Consider the following 25,113-nt stretch of genomic DNA (forward strand, 5'->3'; position numbering starts at 1 on the left):
TTGCTGTACAATAATTCTTAGATTGTGTACTCAGATTTGGCTCTGATAAATATAACATAGCTACCGTCTAAACAAATTTTTATGGAATACTGACATAGGTCTAATTTATTAAAGCTTTAGTCTCATTTTTATCCAGAAGGGTTTAGAAGTTTTTTTCTCCCCCCTCTGGGAGGAAAAAAAAAAGGAATGTAGACACATTTGGGGTTTTTTTGGGGGGTGGGGGGGTTTGGTGCTGGGTTTTCCCAGGTGCCCCAAATTAAAATAACTCACACTCTCTGGCTATCACTCAAACTGAGTTGACTTTGCTACTGCTTTCCCAGATCCTTCTAAAAACTAAAGGATTTTGTTCTGGCATTTTAATCAGTGATTAACTACTCCCTTCTTTTTCCTGCTGGGTTAAGTAAAAGATCCATATGCCGGGTGTTGTAGGGAATTTGTTAGGCTGTAGATCATAGCTGTGGTGCAAGACGTGATGTGTCTCAAGGGAACTAATGAAGCCATAAGGAATGTAAAGAGTCACCGGGTTAAAGCCACATTAGGACAGCTGTTAGGTTAATGAGGGCCCCGCTTTGGAGAGGAGGTCACTGTATAGAAAAATATGAACCACTCTTTATTGGTTTGATCCCATGTCCTCTGGAAGTTAATGGGCCATTCTTATTCTCCTCTGACATTCACTGAGCCAGATGCGAGTGCCGGGCACTGCACAAGCTGCATGCGGTTGAGATTAACTCTGTCCCCCCATCCTTGCCTTTGGCAAAAACAACAACAAACAAGGTAGAGCAACACAGGACACTCTTTTCAATTTTCCATCACTCTCTTTGTTTGATGTCTTTACAGCCAATGTTTATTTTTTGACTCTGAGTTCAGAACTGATCTTCAATCTATCTTAAGGACAGACCCAGTATGTGGGCTTGGCCAGCCAGAGAGGTTAAGGACCAGATCCTGGAATAGAGTGGGCACTCAATAAAGGTTGGCCAGAAGAATGGAAGAATGAATGGACCGCACTTTACATTTAAACCAGGTGATCACAGAACTATAATAAAAGCAAATAGATTTGACATATGTAATATTTGTAGCATTATTATATATATTATAATACATACACTGTATATATCACTATAAAATAACGTGATATTTATATATACATATATAAATATCATCATGATTTGTGGTTAGTGGTGGTCATTTCTGGGAAGCAGCACTATATCCCAATGTAATAGGTAGAGGGATTGAATAGCTCCAGCTGTAAAACATTTGTGTTGCAAACCCCCGTGCATCTGTGACTCTTCCCTACACTCCCCTTTGCACCCACCTCCAGCTCACACAACCAGTTGCCTATATTCCACCTTTCAAGGCAGTTCTCTCCTTTCCATTCCCACTGCCACTGACCTACTTCAGAAACCACTCAAAAGTTTGCTGTTGTCTATGTACCACCCCTAAATGCCACAGAGTGCCTGGTACATAACAAGGATTCCTGAAATGATGAGTGAGTAACATGAATTGACACACTTCTGTATGTTATACCTGATATAATCATACTCTCCCCATAATGATAGCCAAAGTTAAGAATGAACATTTTCATAAGCACCAAAAAATAAACACTAAGAATACAAAGAGAGCAAATAGATTTTCAATCAATCATATTCCTTCCTGCCACCCTAACACTCCCTACCCTTAACCAAATTGAACTATTCACTGTGTTCTCAACATGACTAGAGTGAAAAATGAAAGGTCATCTGATATGCAACTCATGTGCTTCCGAGTCTTTGTGCTTTTGCTCATTACTCTGTATTACTAAAATACTCTCCCAAACTCCCTGTTCAATGAATATCTATCTAAACTCAAAAGGCCATCTGAACCCTCCCTTCTTCATGAGCCCCTCTTGTTTACTCCAGTAAGATCTCACCCTTTCCTCTTCTCGACTCTCACTGCACTTCAGCTCTAACGCACTTATCATCTCGGCTTTGTTTTTAAATTATTTATGCGTTTACTTTATTACCCATTAAACACTAGTTCCTTGAGAAATTGGTCTTAATTCATCTTAGTGTTCCTTGACTTTCCTAGCATTGTGATGATCAGAAAGAAATTCAAGTTGAAGAAAACAATCCCTCTGACTTGGCTCTGCAGGCTACAAGAGACTATTCCAAAATAGTCTGTGATAGGAGAGGTAGTTACATGCTTATGGGAAAGTGTCGATCAATCTGGAGACCACATCAACTGCCTAGTTCACTGCTGAGTCCCCAGCCTCACTCTAACTGTGAACGTCAAGTATCTGGTAATAACATGACATTTCCAGATAAGGTAACTTCACTCCTGGGGCAGTAAGGGGTTCCAGGATACCCTGAGGCATTTGTAATCTTTCCAACCATGCTTTACTACCTTGAGAAGAAAGTTCATTATTCATAATGAAAGATTATTCTATCACTCAATAGAAACATATTACACCAAAGTAGCCTTTCCAGAGGGTTCAGAACACTTCTGAGTTGAAAGGATAATTTAAGATGTTCTTTAAATAATATAGTTACTTGAAATGCTTCTAGACTTAAAGGAGGGGATTTTACCTTATATAACTTTGCACATCTTCATAATTGAAAGGCTATAGGGAGGAAGTGTATGGAATCCAATTACCTCGATCACTTACTAGCTACATGACTTTGGGTAGCTACTTAAATAGTCTGAGTCTCAGTTTCCTCATCTATAAATTGGGGATATTAATAGCACCAACCTAGGGTTTTAATGGTGAGTAAATGAATTAATTCTTATAAAGCATTTAGAACAGTGCCTGGCACAGAGTAACCACTCAAAATTTTGCTTTTATCTATGTACCACCCCCAAAGTCTATACAGTGCTTGGTACATAACAAGGATTCCTGAAATGATGAATAAATAATGTGAATTGACACCCTTCTGTGTGATGTATCTGATATAATTACATTCTCCTCGTAATGACAACCAAAGTCTAAAATAAGAACGTATACTTTCATAAATACAAAAAAAAAGACTAAGAATACAAAGAAAGCTAATTAAATGGACCACAGTTTTAAGTCTATACATATAAAATACTTGTATCAAATAATGTGATAGAAAAGAAGCCAAATATAGCCATCACATCAATAAATTTAATTGGACTTATCAACCTATTAACAGGAAAAGGAAAACTTTCTGACTGGTTAGCAAAGTAATATGTTGCTGTATACCACAGACATACCTTGGGGGAGATGGCGGGGCAGGGGGCGAGGGGGGTGTTGGCAGGAGGTGCTTGGACCAAGCACATGCAATAAAACGGAAAAGGAGGTCATGATGTCGTTATCACGACAAGGCGAAATATGAAGGAAAGAAATGAGAGAGAAAGGAAGAACTTTATAATGTGAGAGGCTGCCATTCACAATGAAGGACCATTCCTGATATATTTACTTTCTTGGTCTGAAATATGCTTTAGAGGAGAAGACACTCTTGTTTCCTGTGTGGGTTTAAGCAGGACGGGGATGTTTGGACGCCAGTACCTGTACTCGGGCCTCGGTGAGCTTTGCCCTCTGGGCCAGTTCCTCCCTGGTGTAAATATCAGGATAGTGAGTTCTCTCAAAAGCCCGTTCCAGTTCTTCAAGCTGCTCTGCTGTGAAGGTGGTCCGGCTCCTGCGCTGTTTCCTCTTGAGCGGTAAATCTGGTTCAGAGTCGATGTCCGAGCCTTCATCTGATTGGGGTGCCGAGGCTAAAAGCACAGGAGAAAAAAAGTGATCAAATGTGAATCGAAAAACAAGTCTGGGGAGCTCACTGGTGGCCAAGTGCTGAGGACTCAGCACTGTCACTGCCATGGCCCGGGTTCGATACCTGGTCAAAGGAACTGAGATCCCGCAAGCTTCTTGGAGCAGCCAAAATATGAAAAAAAAAAAAAAACCAGTCTGACCAAGCTATAATGATTCAAATCCTAGTCTAAAGTACATTCCCAATGTCCTCCCACTGACACAAAGCCCCTCCTTGCAGTATTACATTATTAAATGGTATTTAATCTCTTCCCCTATCCCATCTCCAAGGCCCCCAGGCAGAAATAATTGCTCTCTGCATCTGTCATTCTAAGCCCATTATGAGCTCTTAGAAAGCAGAGACAGGCCTTACTCCATTTTTCTGGCCCATGTCCTTATCCTTTAATGGGTACTCCGTTCTTGTCTAATAAATGAATCACATTTAATTTGGTTCCTGATCAATCTTCACCAGCTTTTAGACCAGGAAAAAATTTGTTAAAAAGTGATTTTTTTTTAATTAATATTCCAAAACTGACTTCGTATCTAAAAAGGCAATAATCGTAAACTAGTGCAGGATTCCTATAAATTTGTAGACTGTACCACTCCTATAAGAAGCACCGTGTTAAATTTACTATCTCATTGCCAGATATTAGGAAATGCTTTAAGGAGAGTTTAGATATTGTTAATGCAAATCTCAAGAACAGACTCAGGAAGAAGCAGGCATAGTCTACTAAACTGTTTCTAAACAGAAGTTCAGAGTCTGGGTCTGATAGGCAGTGGCTTAGGACCGCTGCCTAGTTTGAGGAGCGCAACGCAAAATAAAAATGCAGGACCCCCGTGTTCACAAGTTATCACGAATTTCAAGATGGCAACTACAGAGCATAAAACTAAGCACAGGGCCTTCTGCACATGGGGCCCTGAGCGACTGCATAGGCCACATGTCCCTGAAGCCAGCCTTGCTACAGGCCCCCTCCTCACCAAAGCTTGAATTTGCCTGTATGAGCACGCATCAAGGAAGGAGACCTTCCAGTTTTAGTATGCAGGTGCCCAAGAAACAGGGGAAGGAGCTGGGAAATTAAGTAGAAATTTGCATGAATGATGCAATTTGGTGTCTGTGAGTTGTGACAGTAGAGAGCACCTGTTGGCCAATAGCAGGTTCTTCAGCTTGAGGATGCACCCAGACATAGGGCTGTCGGTAGGAGAGCAGCCCCCTCCCAGAGGCCTGGACCCCAGGACAGTGGCAGAGGTTGTCAGAGGGCTACCAGGCCACAGACTCTGAGTGTAGCGTGGGAGCCAGAACAGCCTTGCCCCTGAACACATGCAAATGCTCTCAAAACTTCCCAAATAACTGGAGGATCCTCTGGGGAAGAGGCTGAGGTGTGCTGTCAGCAAATGAGGAGAAAAAGCCAGAAAACTGTAGATGACTAATGTCAATGTCAAGGTAACTCATCTGCACCCTCAGGCTGGTAGAACCTGGGGAAATGCAGGAAGTGCTAGAAGCAATGCTAAAATGCAGTATCTCCTATACTACTAATTCTCTTTTCTCTTAAGCTCAAACTTAATTCTGCCCTATAGAAATTTAAAATTTCATTTTACTTCAGTATAAATTATAAGCTGCCCCAAAAGGTACACATCCAAAATAACCCACAAATATAATTTTAAGTTTTCTAATATTTTAGTACTTCTACATTTTATTCACATTCAAATACTGTGAAATTAAGAGAGTGAATTAATAATATATATGACAAATCAACGAAAACCAATACTGGTACATAAAAGCAAAAGGGAATTATAATATGTAATGCTCTACTGTATGTTAGCCATTATGCTTGGTTTTTCAATTATGTAATCTAATTTAATGTAAAATGGTCTAATTTAATATAAATCTTACTTTAGGCAATTTTAGTATTAACTGAAAGAAAGAAAAAGAGACTTTAAGTATGCGAATATTTTACAGAAGTATTAACATGCTAAGAAATATGTCATTCATTGCATTATAAACTTCAAAAGCAGCCAATACAACTTACATGTGTATACCTTTAATAAACGTGAACCAAATTAAAAGAACAATAATTTGTGCCTAATTGTAGGGCAGTGGTTCTCAAACCTCTGGAGCATCAGAATCACTGGAAAAACCTGTTAAAAACCAGATGACTGTCCCCTCTTCTGATTCCATACGTCTGGGGTGGGCTCTGAGAATTCGCATTTTTAACATCCCTGGTGATGGACGCTGATTTTACTGATCCTGGGCAGACACTTTGAGAACCCTCTCTACAGAATATTTCAGATTAATTATTCGCTTCCCCCTCAAAATTCCCAAGTATATAAAATATTTTCTGCCACAATTTATCCAAAAAATTGCTCCCACCTGTATTTTTTTCAGTTATAAATAATATACTCCCCAAGAAACAGATTACTCATTCCCCTAAGAAGAAAATAAATTTTTATAAAATGTTTTCCTTCCATGCTTCCAGTTTCTGTTGCCCTGACTTTTCTGTCTAAAGTGAATTCAGGTGAAAAGCTCAACAGCATTTAAGAACTGACCAAAATCTCTCCTCTGCCTGTGAGAACCTTAAATCTTTGCTTGCTTGCACTTTCTCTTACTATGATCCCATTAGGATAATAGTATGCGGAAATTTTCATGTTTCCTTTGGGAGTCTCTGGGGCTAGTAAATCCTCCCAAGTAAATATGATGTGCCATGCACTGTCAGGTCAATTAATCAAAATCATCGCTGGTTTCTGGAGAAAAGGGGCTGCTTAGATGTACAAGTACCAACCAGAGTTAATTCTGAGGGTCAAGACCACTGTTTCATCTTAACAATTAACATCCCCCAGAATAGAAGCTCTATGAGCTCAAGACCCTTCCTTTGCCTTGTTCATTGCTAGAATTACTGCTGGAACATAATAGGTGCTCAATAAATACATGCTGAATGAATAGAAGTACAGGAGAAAAATTAAGTTTTGAACCAAAACTCACTTCTCTGCCACCATTTTACATCTTTAAAATGGAAATTCTGCTCTTATGAGTCACCCAACTACCATTTATAGATGAGCTTTGGGGCTGGGGTTGTGAATCCTTGAAAATTACTTGGAAATTCTTGCAAGTACTTGCATGCCTGAATTTTTCTAGGGAATAATTGCCAATTTTTTCAAAGAGGATTGTGATTTTTAAAAAAAGATGAAGAACCACCAACAACCAGTGATAAACAAGACTCAGAATATCTGAGTTCAATAGCACAGCCTTTACCACCGAAAATAAATTTTTCTTTAACAAGCTAGCAAATTACTACTTTTACTTCTAGACTGTTTATTCAAAAGCAATCCAAAGGTTCCATCTAACTAGGAAAAACTCCAAATAGCATCATTTCAAAGACACTGAGGAAACGATTTGCCTGATTTTTCTGCTAGAAAATTATCTGAACCAACTGATCATTTTTGACACGATGAAGCTGCAACCTTACAAGTCAGTTCTAACTTTCCCCCATCTGTAAACTCCAAAAGGATGTGGGCTTTAAAAAATGTTCAGTCAGCAACCCTAGATTAATCTACCAGCTAGGAAATACTAGCTCTTTCTAAAGATGGAAACACTACCATTTCTTATACTACTCAATAGAATTAAAATTTTTGGGGTTTTTTAAAAAATTTATTTTATTTTTGGCTGCGTTGGGTCTTCATTGCCGCGGGCAGGCTTTCTCTAGTTGCGGTGAGCGGGGCTACTCTTCGTTGCAGTGCACGTGCTTCTCATTATGGTGGCTTCTCTTGTTGCGGGGCACGTGCTCTAGGCAGGCGGGCTTCAGTAGCTGTGGCTCACGGGCTCTAGCGCGCAGGCTCAGTAGTTGTGGCGCACGGGCTTAGTTGCTCCGTGGCACGTGGAATCTTCCTGGACCAGGGCTCGAACCCATGTGCCCTGCATTGGCAGGCGGATTCTTAACCACTGCACCACCAGGGAAGCCCTAAAATGTATTATTTACACAGAACATAGTTCACAATAATGTCCTAAATTTGAATCATTCAGATTTTACCAAAAACAAGCCTAAAACTTAAATCCCATTTTAATAGCACAAATTAAATCAATCCATTGAAGTTCTATTTTACATATTTAACTTTACCCAAGATACTGGAACAAATTCGATACTAGATACCAAGTATCTAATCTTGTTAAATATTTCAGCAAAGTAAAAACAAGGCTTTTCTTTCAGACAGCTTGACAGAAAGAAATTATATTTTTTTCCTGTGAATAATATTTAAGCTATGACTTGAAAACTACAAGAAGTGTTAGCAAGACAGTTATCTCAATGTTAATAAATTGCCAGTATATAGCAACTAGATTAAATACAATTTCTTCAGTCTATTTATACTGTCTGGCCTTAATATTAAAGGGAGACTTTCATACATTTAAGTTGCTCAGTCACATTCTACACCTGCCTTCACAAAGTTTGCTTTACTGTTCTTTAGAGATATTGTCCCCTAATGTGAAATTCCAGAATAGTTCTCATAAGAAAATCCATATCAATACATAATACATGGTCCTTTAAGTGGAGATTTTATTGTTTTAATTGCATAAAAATTCTCAGATTTTATCCCAATCCATGTTCTTATCAGAATTTGAAAGTTTTGACTCTATTACCAAAACCCCTTCACAATCCATTCTCTGACTTATACAATTGTTTAACTCAATGTCACCAATGAACCTGGAGCAAACCTTACCAAGAGGTGGAGAATTTCTCTCCTTTCCTTACATAACTACACAAAAACCCGTGAAGTAAATACTCACCCCATTGTACAGAAAAAGGAAAGATTCAGAGAGGTTATTCAGGTCACACAACTGGGAAAGTGGGATTTGACCCAGGTTTATGGGACTTCAGAGAACTCTCTCTCATCTAGCCTGGAGTGTTCTAAATAGGTCTTGAGTTTCTTTATCACACACACACACATACACACGCACACACACAGTCCTTTTGAAGAGGAATACCGGAAACACACCAAAACAGGAATCCCAGTGTAAATCATTTAGCTGATTGCCACTACTATTCTTATTTGTCCCAAATTTTCAAAACTTCTTAGAACCAAATGAAATTGACAGAAATACAACAGTTTAATCAATATTATACGCCAAATCAATTTCCCAGTTGAATTTAATTCAACAAATATTTAGTGAATTCTTTATATATTCAAAGTATAGTTGTTTAACAACAATAAAGCACTAAGAAATGGACCAATTTTCCAAGATATTGAACAAATTTAAGAAATTAAAGCAGTCAGTCTGACTATGTGCAGTCTCCATTAATAATCATCACAGACCCTTAGTTCTAAGATCCAGGGTCAATAGGGAAAATACTATTGTTCACAAGCAGTTGAACTGATCACTCTGCTTATATCTTTATTAAAGTCTTCTTTTTTGATATTAAAGGCACCTTAGTGAAAGGATATCAAGAGCTGTAAAGTAACCTCAAATTCTTTTTAGGCAAAAGTGCAGGAATAAAAACTTGAAATCTGTTGGGATATTCACAAGTTATGCAGCAGAAACCTCAGCGTGATCACTGGGAAAATGTCACCTCTCACCCAGGTGCCTGAGTGTTTCAACTCTGTGCTTTATTCTTAATTTTAAAAGAAGTTCATTTCTTCGTTTTCTATGTTAAGCTAATTCTAGGTCTTAGGAGCAAAATTTTTAGTTATCCCAATCATCTCACATTAACTCCCCAAATCAACCCTGGGAAAATGGACATTTTCTGCTTAAAGAAAAAAAAAAGATCAAGCATAGGCAACAATCATACCCCATAGGATTACAAATTCTTCCTTCGGAAACAAATCAAACTGGGAGGAGAAGGCAGAAGTATTACCACCAGCGGACCAACCATGAAGTTTAATTAAAGAAGGAATTACAGAATTAGAGAGTATGTCTTTGTCCGTTAACCCCTTGTGACCTCTTCTATAGCCTCAGGAAATATTTCATCCTAGTTAATGCTATTATACATGAGATCTTACCTCAATTTTATAGGGATTTAGTCACGTGGAATTCTATAATTATTGGTATCCAGACCAGTATAATTCAGAGATGGGAGACAGGCAAAAAATGGAGAACCAAAATCATTCACAAGCACGCATTTGGCACACTGTCTTTCTTCTCAGCAAGACTTTTCGTTTGAATAATTAAAGAATCAAAACATGACAACCATTTAAACTCTATGTTTTCCCCAGATATAACACAATGCAATTTACAGACACGGGAGGAGGTGGGGGGAATCTCTCTCTGTAGGTTTCGAGGCTGAACTTCCTTGGTCATCTGTCCTTTATTCTAAGACAGCCTCAGACCAAATCAGATGGTCGTCCCATCTGTACTAACCTTTCCGAGCTAAACCTGTCAGCGTCGGCACTCAAAGCTATGTTTCACCAATGAAAGAACAAGATAAAAATAAAAATCGTGCCTAAGAGCCCCACGAGGTGGTTTCACCCTGTGTCAGACAGCATGAGGGTATTTCAGAAGTATATCCCATGAGGTCTCTAACGGGTCAACTTGAAGTTGGATGTACTTACTTGGCTAATTGTAGAATGTCTCCTGTGTTTGTGAGTTTTACCATTCAACACGAAGGGGACAATGGGACAACTAACTGTTTTCTGATCTGAAATAGCCCTTTTACACTGAGAGAGATGTGAATGACCTCTCTCGTGTTTACTCGGGTGAAAACCAGGAAGAGTCTGATATTCCCTCACAGACCCAGAGTAAATGACAAATGACATTTTCCCTTTGTGATCTTTGGGATTTTTGTTGACTTATTTGGAGGCTTTTGTTGGATCCCAAGAAATGGCCTGTGGCCGAGGCCTATTCTACCGATTTCCACGCTCCATCTGTGGAATCCATCAATGGAGCGTTTACCCTCATTCAGGGCTCTGACACCTGCCTGGCAGGGAGAGCAGACACAAAGAAAGCCGGAGTGGATGAGAAAGGGGAGGTTGGGTGTTTTTTTTTTTTCCAGAGGAGGGAGGAGGGGGAGGTTGAAATGGAAGCACAGTAGGGGTTAATCCAAGCCAGTTGAGAGACTTCAGCACCTGGAAGCTTCTCTGCCACATTAATTCACAAGCTAAGAAGTAATCGGCAACATTATTTTTTTAATGTTTTTAAATTGTATATACGTCAAGAGAAGGAAAAAAAGAAGAGACCCCCGCTGAAAGGAACAAACCAAAGATTTACAACAAAATCCTAAAGTAGATCTAGGAAGCGTGTGTGACCTAACGAACTCTCACGCTATCTAATGAACTTTCCAGAATTCCTAACTCAGAACTAGGATTTGAGTAATTGTGACCATGTTCGTTGATAAACTAGGAGAGAGAGTTTATAACCTGATCAGTGACCTCTTGGGGGGGTGGGGTCAGGGGGACTTGTTTTGCTTTTATTGCCTCTACAACTTCTCCTCCAATTTGCCAGCCCAAAAATCTTTAGCAAGTGCAAAAAAAAAAAAAAAAAAAAGCAGGACAGTGTATGGCAAGGATATTCTGGGCTCGCTCTCGGAAAGGTTTTTTTAAGAACTCTAAATCTAATTAAGACCCTCCAGCCATTCACCTACTCTTGTTCCCGCCCAGCAGTCCCCATTTGGGGGCTGCAGAAACGTAACGCCGGTCCCCTCCCCTCCGACCCAAGCCCTTCCCTCGGAAGCCGCCTTCTCTCAGCACGGGGTCATTAGAAGGAAAATAAGCTCCTGCCAGGTTGGTGCTAATCAAAATAGCGCAAATAAACCCTGACACTCAACAACTCCCTGAGTCCCTGCTGCCCTGGGAGGAGAGTACAGATTGGTTATGAATATGGCCGGCCGCGGGGGCAGTCCAGGAGGGCCACGTGTGCTCCAGGGCCCGAGAGTGACTTGAAATGCACAACATGGACCATTGGGTGTTTATTTAAGATAAGGGCTGACAAGCAGAGGCTGGCTGAACGGCCAAGCTGCCTCCGAGGCACTGAGCTGCATGGCCCTAAAGATCCCGGATCCTGAGGTTCCAATAACATTGAATTTCAGGTGCGTGTTGGATCTCTATCCACATTACACTGAGGAAATGTAATCCGGTGGAGTTCTCTCCTAACAGCCACTACCTGACCATTAGTCACTTAAAAGGCCTCCTTTGTAACAACACAGCTAGAAAGAAAGGCTATTTCTCCTTCATTTATTGCAGCCCCGCTAGTGATTATTTTTAGTAGCTGTATTCATTGATGTGTTTAAGTAAAAACATGTTTGTGCCCTTTCATTTCCCCGACACAAGCAACATGTTGCTTAAAGGAGCCACAAAATCCCAACCAAACTATTGTTTCAGCACCTCCTTCCAAAGGCATAAAGTGAAGAAGGAATCATTACTACTTTTGGGGACCCTGACAGTGACCCAAATTAATCCAGTGGCTTCTTAAACCCTTTATTTTGAGATTTACGTGTGTGTAACAAGAATCCCTTTAACGAAATGAATCTCCCTCATCAAGCAAAGATGAAGTCACACTTCCCTACCTGATCCCTGCAAATGATTTCTACTGGCAAATATTTGTTTTAAATGGCTTTTTGAAACTTCGTGGTAACCACCACCAGCGAATTTCAAAGAGAAAAAGAGAGGAAAGCCCCAAGAAAATGTGTTGCTATTCAATTAGGAAAACTGATTAGTTAACTAATTAGTCAGCTAACAGCTTTCTAAGAATAGTCTCCCCTGATAAGAACTTTCCTCCCTCAAGAGCTTAAAAGTCAGTCATAATTAAAATTAAGAGCCAGAGCTCTCTCTGTGCTAAAGTCTCCGTGTCTCTAAAAGCAGTAAGCTAGGTTTTGGTTTACTGGGATTGGATTGCAGGGAGCAAAGAAAGGTAATTTGCACACTGAAGGGGAACAGGAAAACAGTAGTTCTTGTGAAAGGAAAAGGGCCAAGTGACTTTTATTTACAATTGCCAAGAGAGAGGCCATTATTGACCATATGTGCCACAATTGCCCTCTTATCACGGGCTGGCCATCATGTCCTTTGGGAGCTGTTAATGAACTGGGTAATTGAGCTGCTGACATGTGTTACCAAAACAAAACAATAGGAAGAAGAGACAAATGAACATTTTATTTGCCAATCAGAGTAGGTTCAGCTTTTCAGGGAGCTGCAGCTAAGTAACTGACTGAATACATAAAACAGTGCATTGAAAGCAAGCAGATGCAGACACAATAATAGTTAACTGACAGCTTATGGCCCATCTGTGCTTAACATTTTGTTAGAGAAATTACTTGACTTGCTAAAGAGACAAGTCATACATCTGCCCCAAGTGCTGCATTATAAGAGATAAATCATTAGCTAAACTGTTTCATGACAATGAAAATGACAATGCTTATTAACAGTTATGCTGGGATACTTTGTCAGCACAGCTTGACACAGTTATTACTTACTAAAAGTGTGACAACTCATAGATATTCAATGGAATTGAGTTAGGAAAGAAAATCAGGACGCAGCAAACAATTTGAAAGAACAATAGGCATTTTTAATCTCTCAGGATTAAATATGCATTTCTAAGATGTTATGAATGAAAAAAATAAATCCATGAAATAGAACATAAGATCATGTTCCATATAGTAATTATATATCTTTCTTCCATTTACACCTTATTTATGCACAACTGTAGAATATTAGAAATGCTCTCGTTCTGGGCTGCTTACCATTAATATCACCAATGATATCAGATTAAGAAATAATTGTGGCTAGCCATTTCACTTTCCCAAACATACCTTCTTTTCCTCCTTCGGGAAAATATTTCTCTAATAGGGAAAGAAAAACCATGTTGCAAAACACCCACTTTATGAGGAGATTTAGCTTATGTTTTTGTTACTGCGTCTGAATTGATACCATATTTTTTGGTCCAAGTGTTGTTCATCCACTGCCATGTAGAACAACTTAATTCTGAAATCATTTTTATGTAAACTGGTTAACTAGAGGCAGAACATGGATCTCTCAAAGCCCTTCTTGTGATAGTTCCTTCAACGTTCTGGCAAAATCACCTCCATAATAGTAATAATGATATAAGAAAAGCTGCTCTTCACTGATTTACTGACAGCTTACTATAGCCAACCACTGCTTCCAGCGTTCTTTATGTGCATTTTCTTTCATCGTTACCAAAACCCTATTGGAGTACTGTCATCCCCATTTTACAGATGAGAAAAAAATGAGGTCTCAAGAGTAATGTAACCTACCTGATCAATGAGAACTAAGAGAGGCTACCCAAATATAAGATCAATGATTAACATTGTTATTTGAGGAACAGGTCCGTTACACCATTGATGTGGGTTGAAAAAAAAATGGCCAGGATCGTCACATTTTTCTTCCAAGTCACAGTCAACCCTATAAATCTGTTGTGAAAACATGACCATAAAAGGTGAGTGATATTTTCCATGGTGGTTGGTGTATGTGAAATTATGTTACATACAGTTACTAAGAAAGAATTCTGGCTATGAAACCCAAACCTTAACTATATTTACAGAGCTTTAAATAAGACACAATTGACAAAGAACCACCCTGCCTTTGTTTTCCACTATCGAATATTTTTGCTATTGTGTGCATCGTCATTTAAAAGTCAACAAATAAACTAAGGCTGAATATATAAAAGAGGTGACCAGTTACACAGAGAGCCTTTCAGCAGGTAGAAAACAAAAGAATGCTTTTGCCACCCTTATGAAGACAAGATAACCCAAGACACACAAAACCTAAACAACTAAACTTTGTCAGGATTAGCATGACTTGGAGATGTTTGGAAAGGAGAAGAAAGGCAGATTAAAGAAGAAAGTTAAATACTACACTTTTTGTGCCAGAAACCAACCAAAGGAGTTAACAAGATAAATGACTAAGAGACCTGAAATACCAAAGCAAAACATTTACAGAATTTCAGAATCAAAGGAAGCAACTTTTGGCCAGTCCCTTCATTTTGCAGTTGAAGCTCAGAAAGAGCAAGTAGGGTTGCCCCAAATCACACATCTTTCAGTAAACATTTACTGAGTGCCTAAGATTTGGCTGATATTGTCCTTGGCACCAGGCATGCAAATATGAATAATGTATGGAGCTTAAACTCAGAAAGTAAAACTCAAATCACCTAACTCCCACTCCAGTGCTCTTTCCAGTGAATCAAAGTAAAGTATCAGTATATACGGAAGATAATCCAGCCATGCCCCGCAGCAACAGGAAGATTAAGTGGTCTCTCAAGGCTGAAAACCCAGATACATTATTTACTAAATAACAGAGCCATAGATTCTGTGAGCCTGTGATCTTTAATACAGAGATCAAATTAATACATAAATGCTTCAACTGACACCTCCCATATGGTATTTCAAGATTGTTTCTTTGCTTTTCCTTTTCTATTGGGTTCCAAAAGGAAGAAAAGAGGCAGTACAGGAAGCTTGTTTTGAAAATCCAAATCTTATCTGGGTCAATTATTGCTTGTTGGAAGATAGAAAGAGGTAATAACTGAACATAAATGAAAGAGGAAACTTTTCCTGGAGGCAAAAGAGAAGGCTGAGCTTAATTCTCCCTGGCAAACGCATTAGTAGCAACATCAAGGTCATCATCAGAAATCACTCATGGACCTACTGTGCAAGTAGTACGTTGCTAGAGGCTGGGAGGAAAGGGATAATGAAGAAGAGAGTGGGATTTCTCTCCTTCATCCTGCAAAGGTATGATGCTCAGACTTGGAAGGTTGGCTTCCAAATTAGTGTCATATCCCTCCAGAGGACCCCAGGAGGAACTGGCAAACCAGTGGAGATGACTAAGCAGATAATGTAAATGATATATCACTGTCCTTAGTTAGATAGGGATGGCTGATTTTTGAAATTTTGTTTTCTTCTCTTTGCATCTAAGCAACAGTCACCGTTGAATTCAGAAGAGATGATACCAAAGGTTTGGGCAAACAAAGCAGTAAGCCATGGTAGAAGACCCCCGGCTCTAGAGACAAGCCAATCTACTTCAAATGCCCACCTGGCCACTTCCTCTCTGATTTGGGACAAGCTGCTTAACACTCTGACTCAGTTCTTTCAATAGTAAAATGTGGTTTAAAACATATGCTTCAAAGACTGGTTTTAAGGAAAGAAGAGTTTTGAAGCACAGAACAGCTCCTGATGTACAATATACCCTCCGAAAATGTAGTCCTCTGCATCCCTTCACCTTCATATTATCCAACCCCACCGGGCATTTAAAAAAAAATACCATGATAAAAATGCTCTCTAAGTTCTAAGACTCAGAGAGAAAAACAATCACCAAAACCTTGAAGATGTATGTAGAATTTCCGGATTTTGTGAAATAAGAGTATCATCCTATCTCCCATCTGCTTCCTCTTCTGAAGATCCTGCCCATAATCAGCCAGTATATACATATCCACTTAAAAAGGATATTCAGTTCTTGCTCCATTTCCAATTCCCTTAAAAATCTAAAACGTAGCCCAGGATACTCTACTCCTCCTGGCCCAGGACACGTGTCTGTGCTGTGGGATCAATGATTAAGGTAGCTATGAAAGTAAATAAATTCTGTGCTCCCAAATACCTCAAGGCTTAAACGAGAAGGCTGAGCTTAACAAAAATCAGGCAAACAGCCTAAAAGAAATTAAGTATACTTGACCTCTCCTTTATGCCAACATTCATTTCGATTTCCATGGGGAAGAACTTTGAGTATGTTTGCTTGGAGGCAAATTCTCATCTTCAATTTTGTCTACTGATATGAATCTATATAGGCAAAATGAAGTATAGTTTTGACCAATTCACTATCTTCTTATTTTGATTAGTGGCCACAACCAATGTGAATAGGTCAGGTACCCAACTCCAGAAAACAAAAAAAAAAAAATCAAGAACTCCTTCAAAAGCAGGCTTCTATGTGAATTGTTGGGCAATTGCCTTTCCTCTCCACATTAGCTTTCCAGGAACTATCCTGCAGAGCTGGAAGGAAATGAATAAGGAAGTTTTAGGTAGGAGAGAGTAAGGGAGGGGAAGAGAGAAGAGGAAAGAACAGAAGAGAAGAGGGTCAACTTTCCTTCCTCATGAAGAAGAGTAATAACACAATAAGTGATTTCAGAGTTAGTGGGTTGACCCCAGGCACTCCTTTCTCCAAAAGGCTCTGATGACAAGTCTTGTTGAGTTAGGAATGCCTGCTCGGACAGAATGGGGAGGGCAGAGGGTAAGGGTCTGAAAATGTGTCCTGATCTTTGGCAGCTTTGAATAAATTAAGGACCCTCCTGGATGCTGACCAAATGTAGTCCTACTCATCCTTCCCACCCACACCAGCCAGTAATTTTAACTGGAAATCACCCCATCAATATGTAAGGATAATGCCAGCATTTAAAGACTATGTTGCCAATTTAGTTCAAACTGAAGCCCTACTCTTCATCACCCAATTGTAAGTTTATTCCTAAGAAGAGTTTCTTGGACAAAATACATTTCTTATTTTGTTGTGGATTTTTGACTTTACATTATAAAAGTAAATTACATTGTAAAATAAAATTTGAGCAGTGCCTAAAATTAGAGATTAGGTTGTATAAATGGATGGGTGGACGGATGCACAGATGGATGGATAGATGGGTACATGGATGTATAGATGGATCAAGAGAGAGATATACATTGGCCAATCTCCTTTACGGTATTTCTTTCCATTCTTTTGTTCCATGTATATTATTAACAAAGTATAAGTTTTTAATAAAAACCCTCTCTTGATTAGCTACACAATTAAAAAGTAAATAAAATTCTTTCCTCCAGCAAGTATTCAAATGAAATTGTTGTTTTAGAATAACAACAAAATTGTTTGGTTGGTAGTATTGTTGATATGTGAAAATTTCACTTGAGTTCTGCGATTATGTAGGGTGCTTCCAATTTGCTCATCGACACTTGTAGATACATTTGAATGTACAAATACAAGCATTTGCCCATATGAGGACCAAGATAAATGACGTGTATTCACATTGCATTCACATGTGAATGCAGTTATACAATTCATTCAAACAAGCACTGAAGCCACTGTCATACATCTCTCTCTCCACTCTCACAGTAAATAAGCCACAGTTTTAAGAAAGCTTGTCAAAGGCCTGAGTCATCAGAGGTGGTTGTCCTTACTAGACCATTCCTCCCAAATCCTCATCCCCATTTCCAACCATGATGCAATTAAGTAAGAGGGGGCCCTTAAAATGCTTTCTTCTTCCTGGTAGAAGAAGCCAGAGCAGGATCAGTGCGTGAATGTCTGAGCATAAGATGGGCATAAGGAGAGACAGTGGCTAGAGAAGAAAACCAACAGAAGAAAACCAACTGAAAGAGGAAGATGACGTTCCAGGTAACTAACAATGTAAATTGCAGGGGGGAAATTAGGAATATTGTTTAAAATATTTTTTCCACTATTTGCTAGAGATGTTCATGTTTTGTATTAAATGGTGCTGCTTAGCACAGAATTTTAAAAGCTGGAAATCACTTTAAAAATCATCACGATTTACCTTACTGATAAAAAAATAATAACTGAGTTTCAAATGAATTAAATGGTACCTCTATCATCATCTGGCTTGTTAGTGACAGAGTTAAATCTCAAACCTAGGTCTTCAAATTCTAAATTCTGGTTCTTTTCTCTGTGTCACACTAGCAACTCATAATTTTCTGTGGATCTGTGGGTGAAGGAACTTCTAGCTTCTGATCAACTATAGTAGGTAGAAAACTTCTCCCAGATGCATTGAATCCAAAAATTAATGAAATGAAATGAAACACTTTGGGCTCAAATTGGGCTCAGATGGAAAAAAAAATATCTAGCATCTCAACCATTATATGTACATTTAACCATTATATGATTCTGGTTTTTTCTGATTATTAAAGTTCTTTACCTCATTATATCTTTGTAACAATTATGTGAGCTAGAAATTAGTATCCTTGCTTTTCAAATGAAGTTGATACTCAGAGTGTTTAAAAGGACTTGCCCAAAGTCTCAGCAAGCCAATAAGGTTCCAGAATTAAGGAGATAATCACCAATCTTCACTCTAAAATGCATAAGAATGATTTCTAGATCATCTATTTCTTAGTATCATTCACAAATTTCTTTGCTCAAGTAACATGCATATTCCAATACCAAGCACTAATAACCAATTTTTGCAAGAAATAATGACTAATATATTCCTGAATAAATCAGCTTCAAAATGTAGAAAACTATTAATTAACATGAAGTTGAACATGTACACGAATATCTACAAAGAGTTCACCGAGTGGAGTTTAAAGTTTTCATTGGACTGAAACAAATCTACTTCCCAGAATCCCTTGTGCTTACCAAAATGGACCAAGGATTGGTCATATCTTGACTTTTCCACCTTAACTCACTGTCTGTTCTACCACCTTTCTGCCCATCTTTACACAATGTCAGGTCTCAAAACCCAGTTCCACAAAACCTTCCCTGAACCTCCCAATCCTAAATACCCCTCCTTTCTCTGCACTGCAGGAGCACGTCATCTTTTCCATTCCATCGACACTTTTCCTTCCTAATTGAACTATTGACTAAACTTTCAGGTCAACTCTTTTGCAACCACACATTTCTCTGACCACTTCCTCGAATGTGTATAAATTTAGTTGTATGTCCCAGTGGTGCTTTTTCATTTAAAGGGTCAAACAGTCAGAGGTCAGCAAACCAACTAGTAAGTTTATACAGACAAATCTAACGAATGCAAACACCGCCTTACTAAGAGCAGGCTTGAGGGAACTTGGTTCTTTGCTTGCCAGTAGAGTAGTTGTGCAAGCGAAAAATTAGAGGCCATATGAAGAGAAACGGCTTTGTGTGTCAAAGTTCAATGGTTATTTAGACTGCCCTGATGCTGAGGAATTCACAAAAGAAGAGAAATTGACAGATGGTGTCATGGCTTTATCACAAAATAAGGAAAGAATAATTAAGAGGAGCATGGAGACCATTCTATCTCAATTTTTCACAGAATTCCAGTTAATTTTGGAGACATCCAAAGGCCAGAAATAAAGAGACTCTTTCTTGGCTTCAGTGGTTACCAGTGAGAGAAAGTATATGAAAGTGTTTTGTAAACTGTAACATTCATGTAACATGCATATTTTTATCTTCATCATTACCACCATATCATCATTACTATTGTAATAGATAACGCAGCACCAAACTTTATTAGCCAATATTAAATTAAAGAGGCATTATATTAAGCCTTTCACTTTCTACAGAAAATAAAAAATATGAGTGTATGAGGTTCTTTTCTGATAGCTTACGATATTTGCCCTTCTTTTTCTCAAATATCCTGATTTTTTTTTTTTTTTAATACAGGAAGACAACAGCAATGTCATTCCTGTCTCAGTTTCATGCCCCTTTCCCTGAGAAAAATCTTTCCTTTCACAATGTCTTCTTCAGTCTTAGGCCTTAGGGAAAATTTACTCTCAAATCCCAGAATTCTACATATCTCCCAACAAAGGTGTTTTTCTTTTCCCCTTCCGAAAAGGTTTAAGTAAGTCCCAGCCTGCAAATACAGAGCCAGAAACAGATCCAGGCTTTGTGGGGTCTGAAGCTTTTACAATTTGGAGGGACAGAGTTCTTTAAAAATAACCCACAAAACTAGCTTATTTTTGCCTATTTTACAAAATCACATGACCATGTGACACATTTTGAGGGCCCCTTGCAAGGATCTGGAAGGACTCCTTGCCAGTCAGGGCTCTCAAGTTAGCTTCACTGTAAATCCACTTTTGCTCATGAACCTCTGGTAAAAGCAGAGAGTCCCTAAGTGCAGTGCACAAGAGAAGGACGCTTTTTCTACATCCACACTTCTTGCCATGAACATAGTGTAAACATCCCTAAACAACAGCAATGAAGCCCAGTTTACCCCCCCCCCCCAAATAGCAGGGACAGACAAGTCAATCAATACTCATGACTGTAAACTTCTTTCATGGGGCCATGGGGTTCCTTCCTCAGTTCCAGTGAAATCAGCCTTCAGGGGTAGCCACTTGATCAGCCTGTGAGCAAAGCCCATTCTATAAACTATAACAGAGTCATATGGTCATGGATAATACAGAGAACCTCATGATAAGTAGAGAAAGCCATTTTGCTTTGTTTTCAAACCTTAAAGAAATGTCTTGGGAATCTGGAGCATGTCCTGGGTAGGGATCTCATGAGGCTGGTGATACCCTCATGAAATCACCACCATGAGTGTGGTTCTTCCATGTGCCTATTCCTGACGCTCACTGGCCTCAAAAGGAATGCAATTCAAATGACTTGTGAATTATTATTTAAATATTTTTTTCTGCAATGAATATGTGTTACTTTTATAGTAATGGAAATAGTTCCAGTATTGAGAGGTAACCCAAAAAAACTTGGGTATTTTTATGAGAATTTGCAAACAATCTTGAGTCAATTCAATATTTTAACCGGCCCGTGAAATCTTTTGGTACCTAAAAGATGACACTACTAGCACCCTCTTAAACTTGAAAAAACTCAGAAAAATAATCATAAACACAACTAAAAATTCTATGCATGTTAATTAATATTGTCACATCTTGCATGGGAAATGTTGGCACCACAGAAACTGGAAAAAATTATTATGAAAAGAAAGAGGGAGGACTTCCCTGCTGGTTCAGTGGTTAAGACTCCACGCTTCCACTGCAGGAGGTGTGGGTTTGATCCCTGGTCGGGGAACTAAGATCCCACATGCTGCACGGTGCGGTCCAAAAATAGAAAAAATTAAAAAAAATTTTTTTTAAAAGAAAGAGGTACTTGCACCAGATTTAGGCCAGATATAATACCCTAGAAATTGAAGTGGAAGAAATGGGGCAATTACAAAGTTACAAGGAAAAAAACTGGTTGGCTGTTTCAGGCACAAGTCCCTTATAATTTCACTTAAATATTACCTTGCATTTCTCCTTTAATTGCATCTGAAGATATGGCTTCATCCTCACCTGAGGTTTCTGAATTCTGAATATGTTATAGGACCTCACACAGTTTTACCCCAAATAACTCATTCAAGACTAAATTTCTTTACATTTCTTCACTTTAGATCAAGCACTAATTTTCACTGACCTCAGTAGTTCTAATACATTACCATCTGAGAAAGATTTCTTAAAGATGAAATTTTACCAAGACTCCACAAAATTGAAAATGCACTTTGCATTTAAAGGACCATCTATCCCATCACTTCAGTTGTCTACTAGAAGTGCTCCACTTTGAGGGTATAACCAGTCTCAGATGAATGAGGAAGGACTGTCGACACCCCATCACATGCTTTGCAACAGAACCAGATGTTGCCAACAGAACTCTAATAATGGGAATCTCCACAAACATAGATGTGGCAATAGGAGATAAAATAATACTTCCAAATTGGAGACGTAATGGTCTATAGCAGGGGTCAGCCAAACACGACTTACTACCTGTCTTTGCATGCCCTGTGATCTAAGGATGGTTTTTACATTCTTAAAGAGTTGAAAAAAATTAAAAGAAGAAAAACATCAATGCATGAAAACTAAATGAAATATTAGTGTCCATAAATAAAGTTTATTGGAACATAGCCATGCCTATTCATTTATGTATGGCCACATGCTACAAGGGAGTAGTTGTGACAGAGACCAGTGGTCCACAAAACCAAAAATATTCACTATACAGTCCTTTATAGAAAAAGGTCTATACAATAGTACCTGGTCTATACAATAACCAACATCTTATGGGTACTTATTACGCACCAGGTACCATGTCAAACATTTTTACTTGCTTTTGTTCATCTAATCTGCAAATTATCACTATTCCCCATTTTATGGATGAAAAAACTGTGGCACAGAAAGAGTTACTTAACTAGTATGAAGTGGAAGTAGATTTGATATAATAACTTTCTCAGGTAGATGCTTGTGTCTATGAATTCTGTGCCAAATTTCAGCCTCACATTCCCTGTCACCCCCAAAGCCCACCACCACAAGCATCACCAAGGGGTAGGCAAAATATAAAACACAAACTCTCATTTTTCCCTAGCATGATGCAAGTCCCAATCCCTCTGCTGTATGCATGGAGGGATGCCTTTTCCTACCTCCAGGGATGAATGAAGCCAGAGTTGTGGGGGATTTTTTCCCATGAGGACCCACGTCCCTGTAATGTTACTCAGCTTTACAGAGCAAGTGCCAAACTTAATTCATGAATTAATCACACCCAAGAACCAAAGTTATTACTCAGTTCACAAGCAGATAGAGAACCAGGAAACTCTTTTAATTGATCAACTTTCCCAGATGGTGTGAAGTCTTGCACCTATGGTTACTTTAGCTTAATGTTGACCTTGGCTTTGACTTCAGACTATTGGATTGTCTTAGATCTCCACATGAACTCAGTGACCTCTGACACAAGCCACTAGCTACACCCACAGAAATGCTAGAGCCATAGTTGTCACCTGACTCCCCACTCCTATGCCCCGATGCCCCATACACAACTTGCATCCTTTTTATCTAAGTGGCCACCACCAGGGCAGCAAATTTACCTATTTGGTAAACAAGGAAGCTAGAGGCAGCCCAAAAAAAAAAAAAAAAAAGAACTGGTGTTTTACTCCCAGGACCCTATTCTCAACCCAGCCCTTCAGCTGGGCAAACAGTTGCCTAAATTGTATCACCCTCAGATTCACCATCTGTTAAGGGGTAATAAAAATCCATAGGTGATTGTAAGGAACAGATTTACAGGAACATGAATGGACTTTGAAAAATGCAGAGAACTGCAGAAAGGTAAAATAAAAGTAAGTTATAGTTTTGAAGGATAAAATATGTATCCTCATTTGACATTAGTATGCTAACTTTCTCAAACACTGAAGACATTCTAGGGTGTGATTCAGAATCCAAAACTTCATGCTAGCCAAGACCCTATTTATACGAGTAATCCTAGATGATGCACCACCAGAAATAGCAATAAAACAAGTTGTCAAAGATATAACCAGAGTTCAGATAACAGGACATAACCTACACCATACATATGTTTAGACATACGTTTTCTTTTCTAGGAAAAAAAAAGGGATCAAAGTTTGTAATAACCTCATCACAAAATTTTTCTCTAATTCCTCATTTATTTATTCACCAAATGTTTACTTAGTGCCTACTCTACATCCAGGTCTGTGCAAAGCAGTACACGCAAAAGGGTGAACAGAACAGAGCTCACAGTTTAGCAAATATCAAATTAAAAAAACATCTGACACCCAATCTCCAGGAAATGCCAGTTGCAAAGGTTTTTTTTCTTAATGCATAGTTTCACTTTAAGTTTTCAGTCAGACATATTAGATGGTTTACCAGATAATAGTTGGACTTCTAATCCCATTTTGTGTTCAGTGGATATATTATTTGCCTGCGGGGCGGGTAGTGGGGAGAAGCTGTCACAGTCTTTTCTCACTTTACATGTCGTCAGTCTTTTCTCACCTTACATTTAGATTGTCTTTGTTGTACTGAAATATGTTTGTCTGTTCTGACATGCTTCCTCCTGCCATAAGCATTGTCCAATGCTTCAGACATATATGGTTGCTCTGAAGGTCTGAAAGTCAGGGTCTCTTAGATATCCAGAAAAACCTTTGGAAATCTGGGTTTCCCAGAGTCTCTGAATATTACTTTATCACAAAGTCATCTCCGAGACCCATCTCAGGGTCTGCCCCTAAACTGATGTCTCCATCAAGGCCATGATTATTTAGGATGCAAGAAAGTATGGTCGGGGTTCCCTGGTGGTGCAGTGGTTGAGAGTCTGCCTGCCAATGCAGGGGACACGGGTTCGAGCCCTGGTCTGGGAAGATCCCACATGCCGCGGAGCAACCAGGCCCGTGAGCCACAACTACTGAGCCTGCGCGTCTGGAGCCTGTGCTCCGCAACAAGAGAGGCCGCGACAGTGAGAGGCCTGCGCACCGCGATGAAGAGTGGCCCCCGCTCGCCGCAACTGGAGAAAGCCCTCACACAGAAACGAACACCCAACACAGCCAAAAATTTAAAATTAATTAATTAATTAATTAATTATTTAAAAAAAGAAAGTATCATCACTGTCTGAGACCACTTGAAGATCTCTGAGATTTTTTTTCATATTATTTTCATATCACTTTACAGTGTAAGCATGTCAAACATCTCAGTTAATATCTACATGCACTTATCATAAACCCTCATGTACTTAAGATTTACTATGAAACTTTCTATTCTCAACTCAGTCAGTTGGACGAGTTGCAACTCGTCCAACTGAAGAGAAATAGAGATTTTGTTTTGTTCAGTAGCCAAACTCATTTACAGATTTCATTGGGGAAAGAGGGAATGTGTAGTCTTCAAAAACATGAGTCATGGGATCTGATTTTAATACTGAAAATGAGTGAGGCAGTCCCACTCTTGAGGTTTTGTGATAGGAAATGTCTGCCCTGTCTAAATATGGTCACAGTCTCAAGGAGATGGGGGGAGGAGTATCAGGGC

The 25,113-nt window shown here is 39.0% G+C and overlaps 1 protein-coding gene across 2 annotated transcripts in view; it reads right to left on the reverse strand.

The window, feature by feature from the left end:
* Positions 1 to 25,113, reverse strand: part of PAX3 (paired box 3) — a 91,912-nt gene that overhangs the window by 25,277 nt on the left and 41,522 nt on the right. For both annotated transcript variants that reach the window (XM_059927433.1, XM_059927434.1), the window contains exon 5: positions 3,503 to 3,708. In XM_059927433.1, the coding sequence (XP_059783416.1) occupies positions 3,503 to 3,708 (206 nt within the window). The remainder of the gene's footprint in view (positions 1 to 3,502; positions 3,709 to 25,113) is intronic.

Source organism: Balaenoptera ricei, chromosome 7 (assembly GCF_028023285.1).
Source record: "Balaenoptera ricei isolate mBalRic1 chromosome 7, mBalRic1.hap2, whole genome shotgun sequence".
Classification (NCBI taxonomy): Eukaryota; Metazoa; Chordata; class Mammalia; order Artiodactyla; family Balaenopteridae; genus Balaenoptera; species Balaenoptera ricei.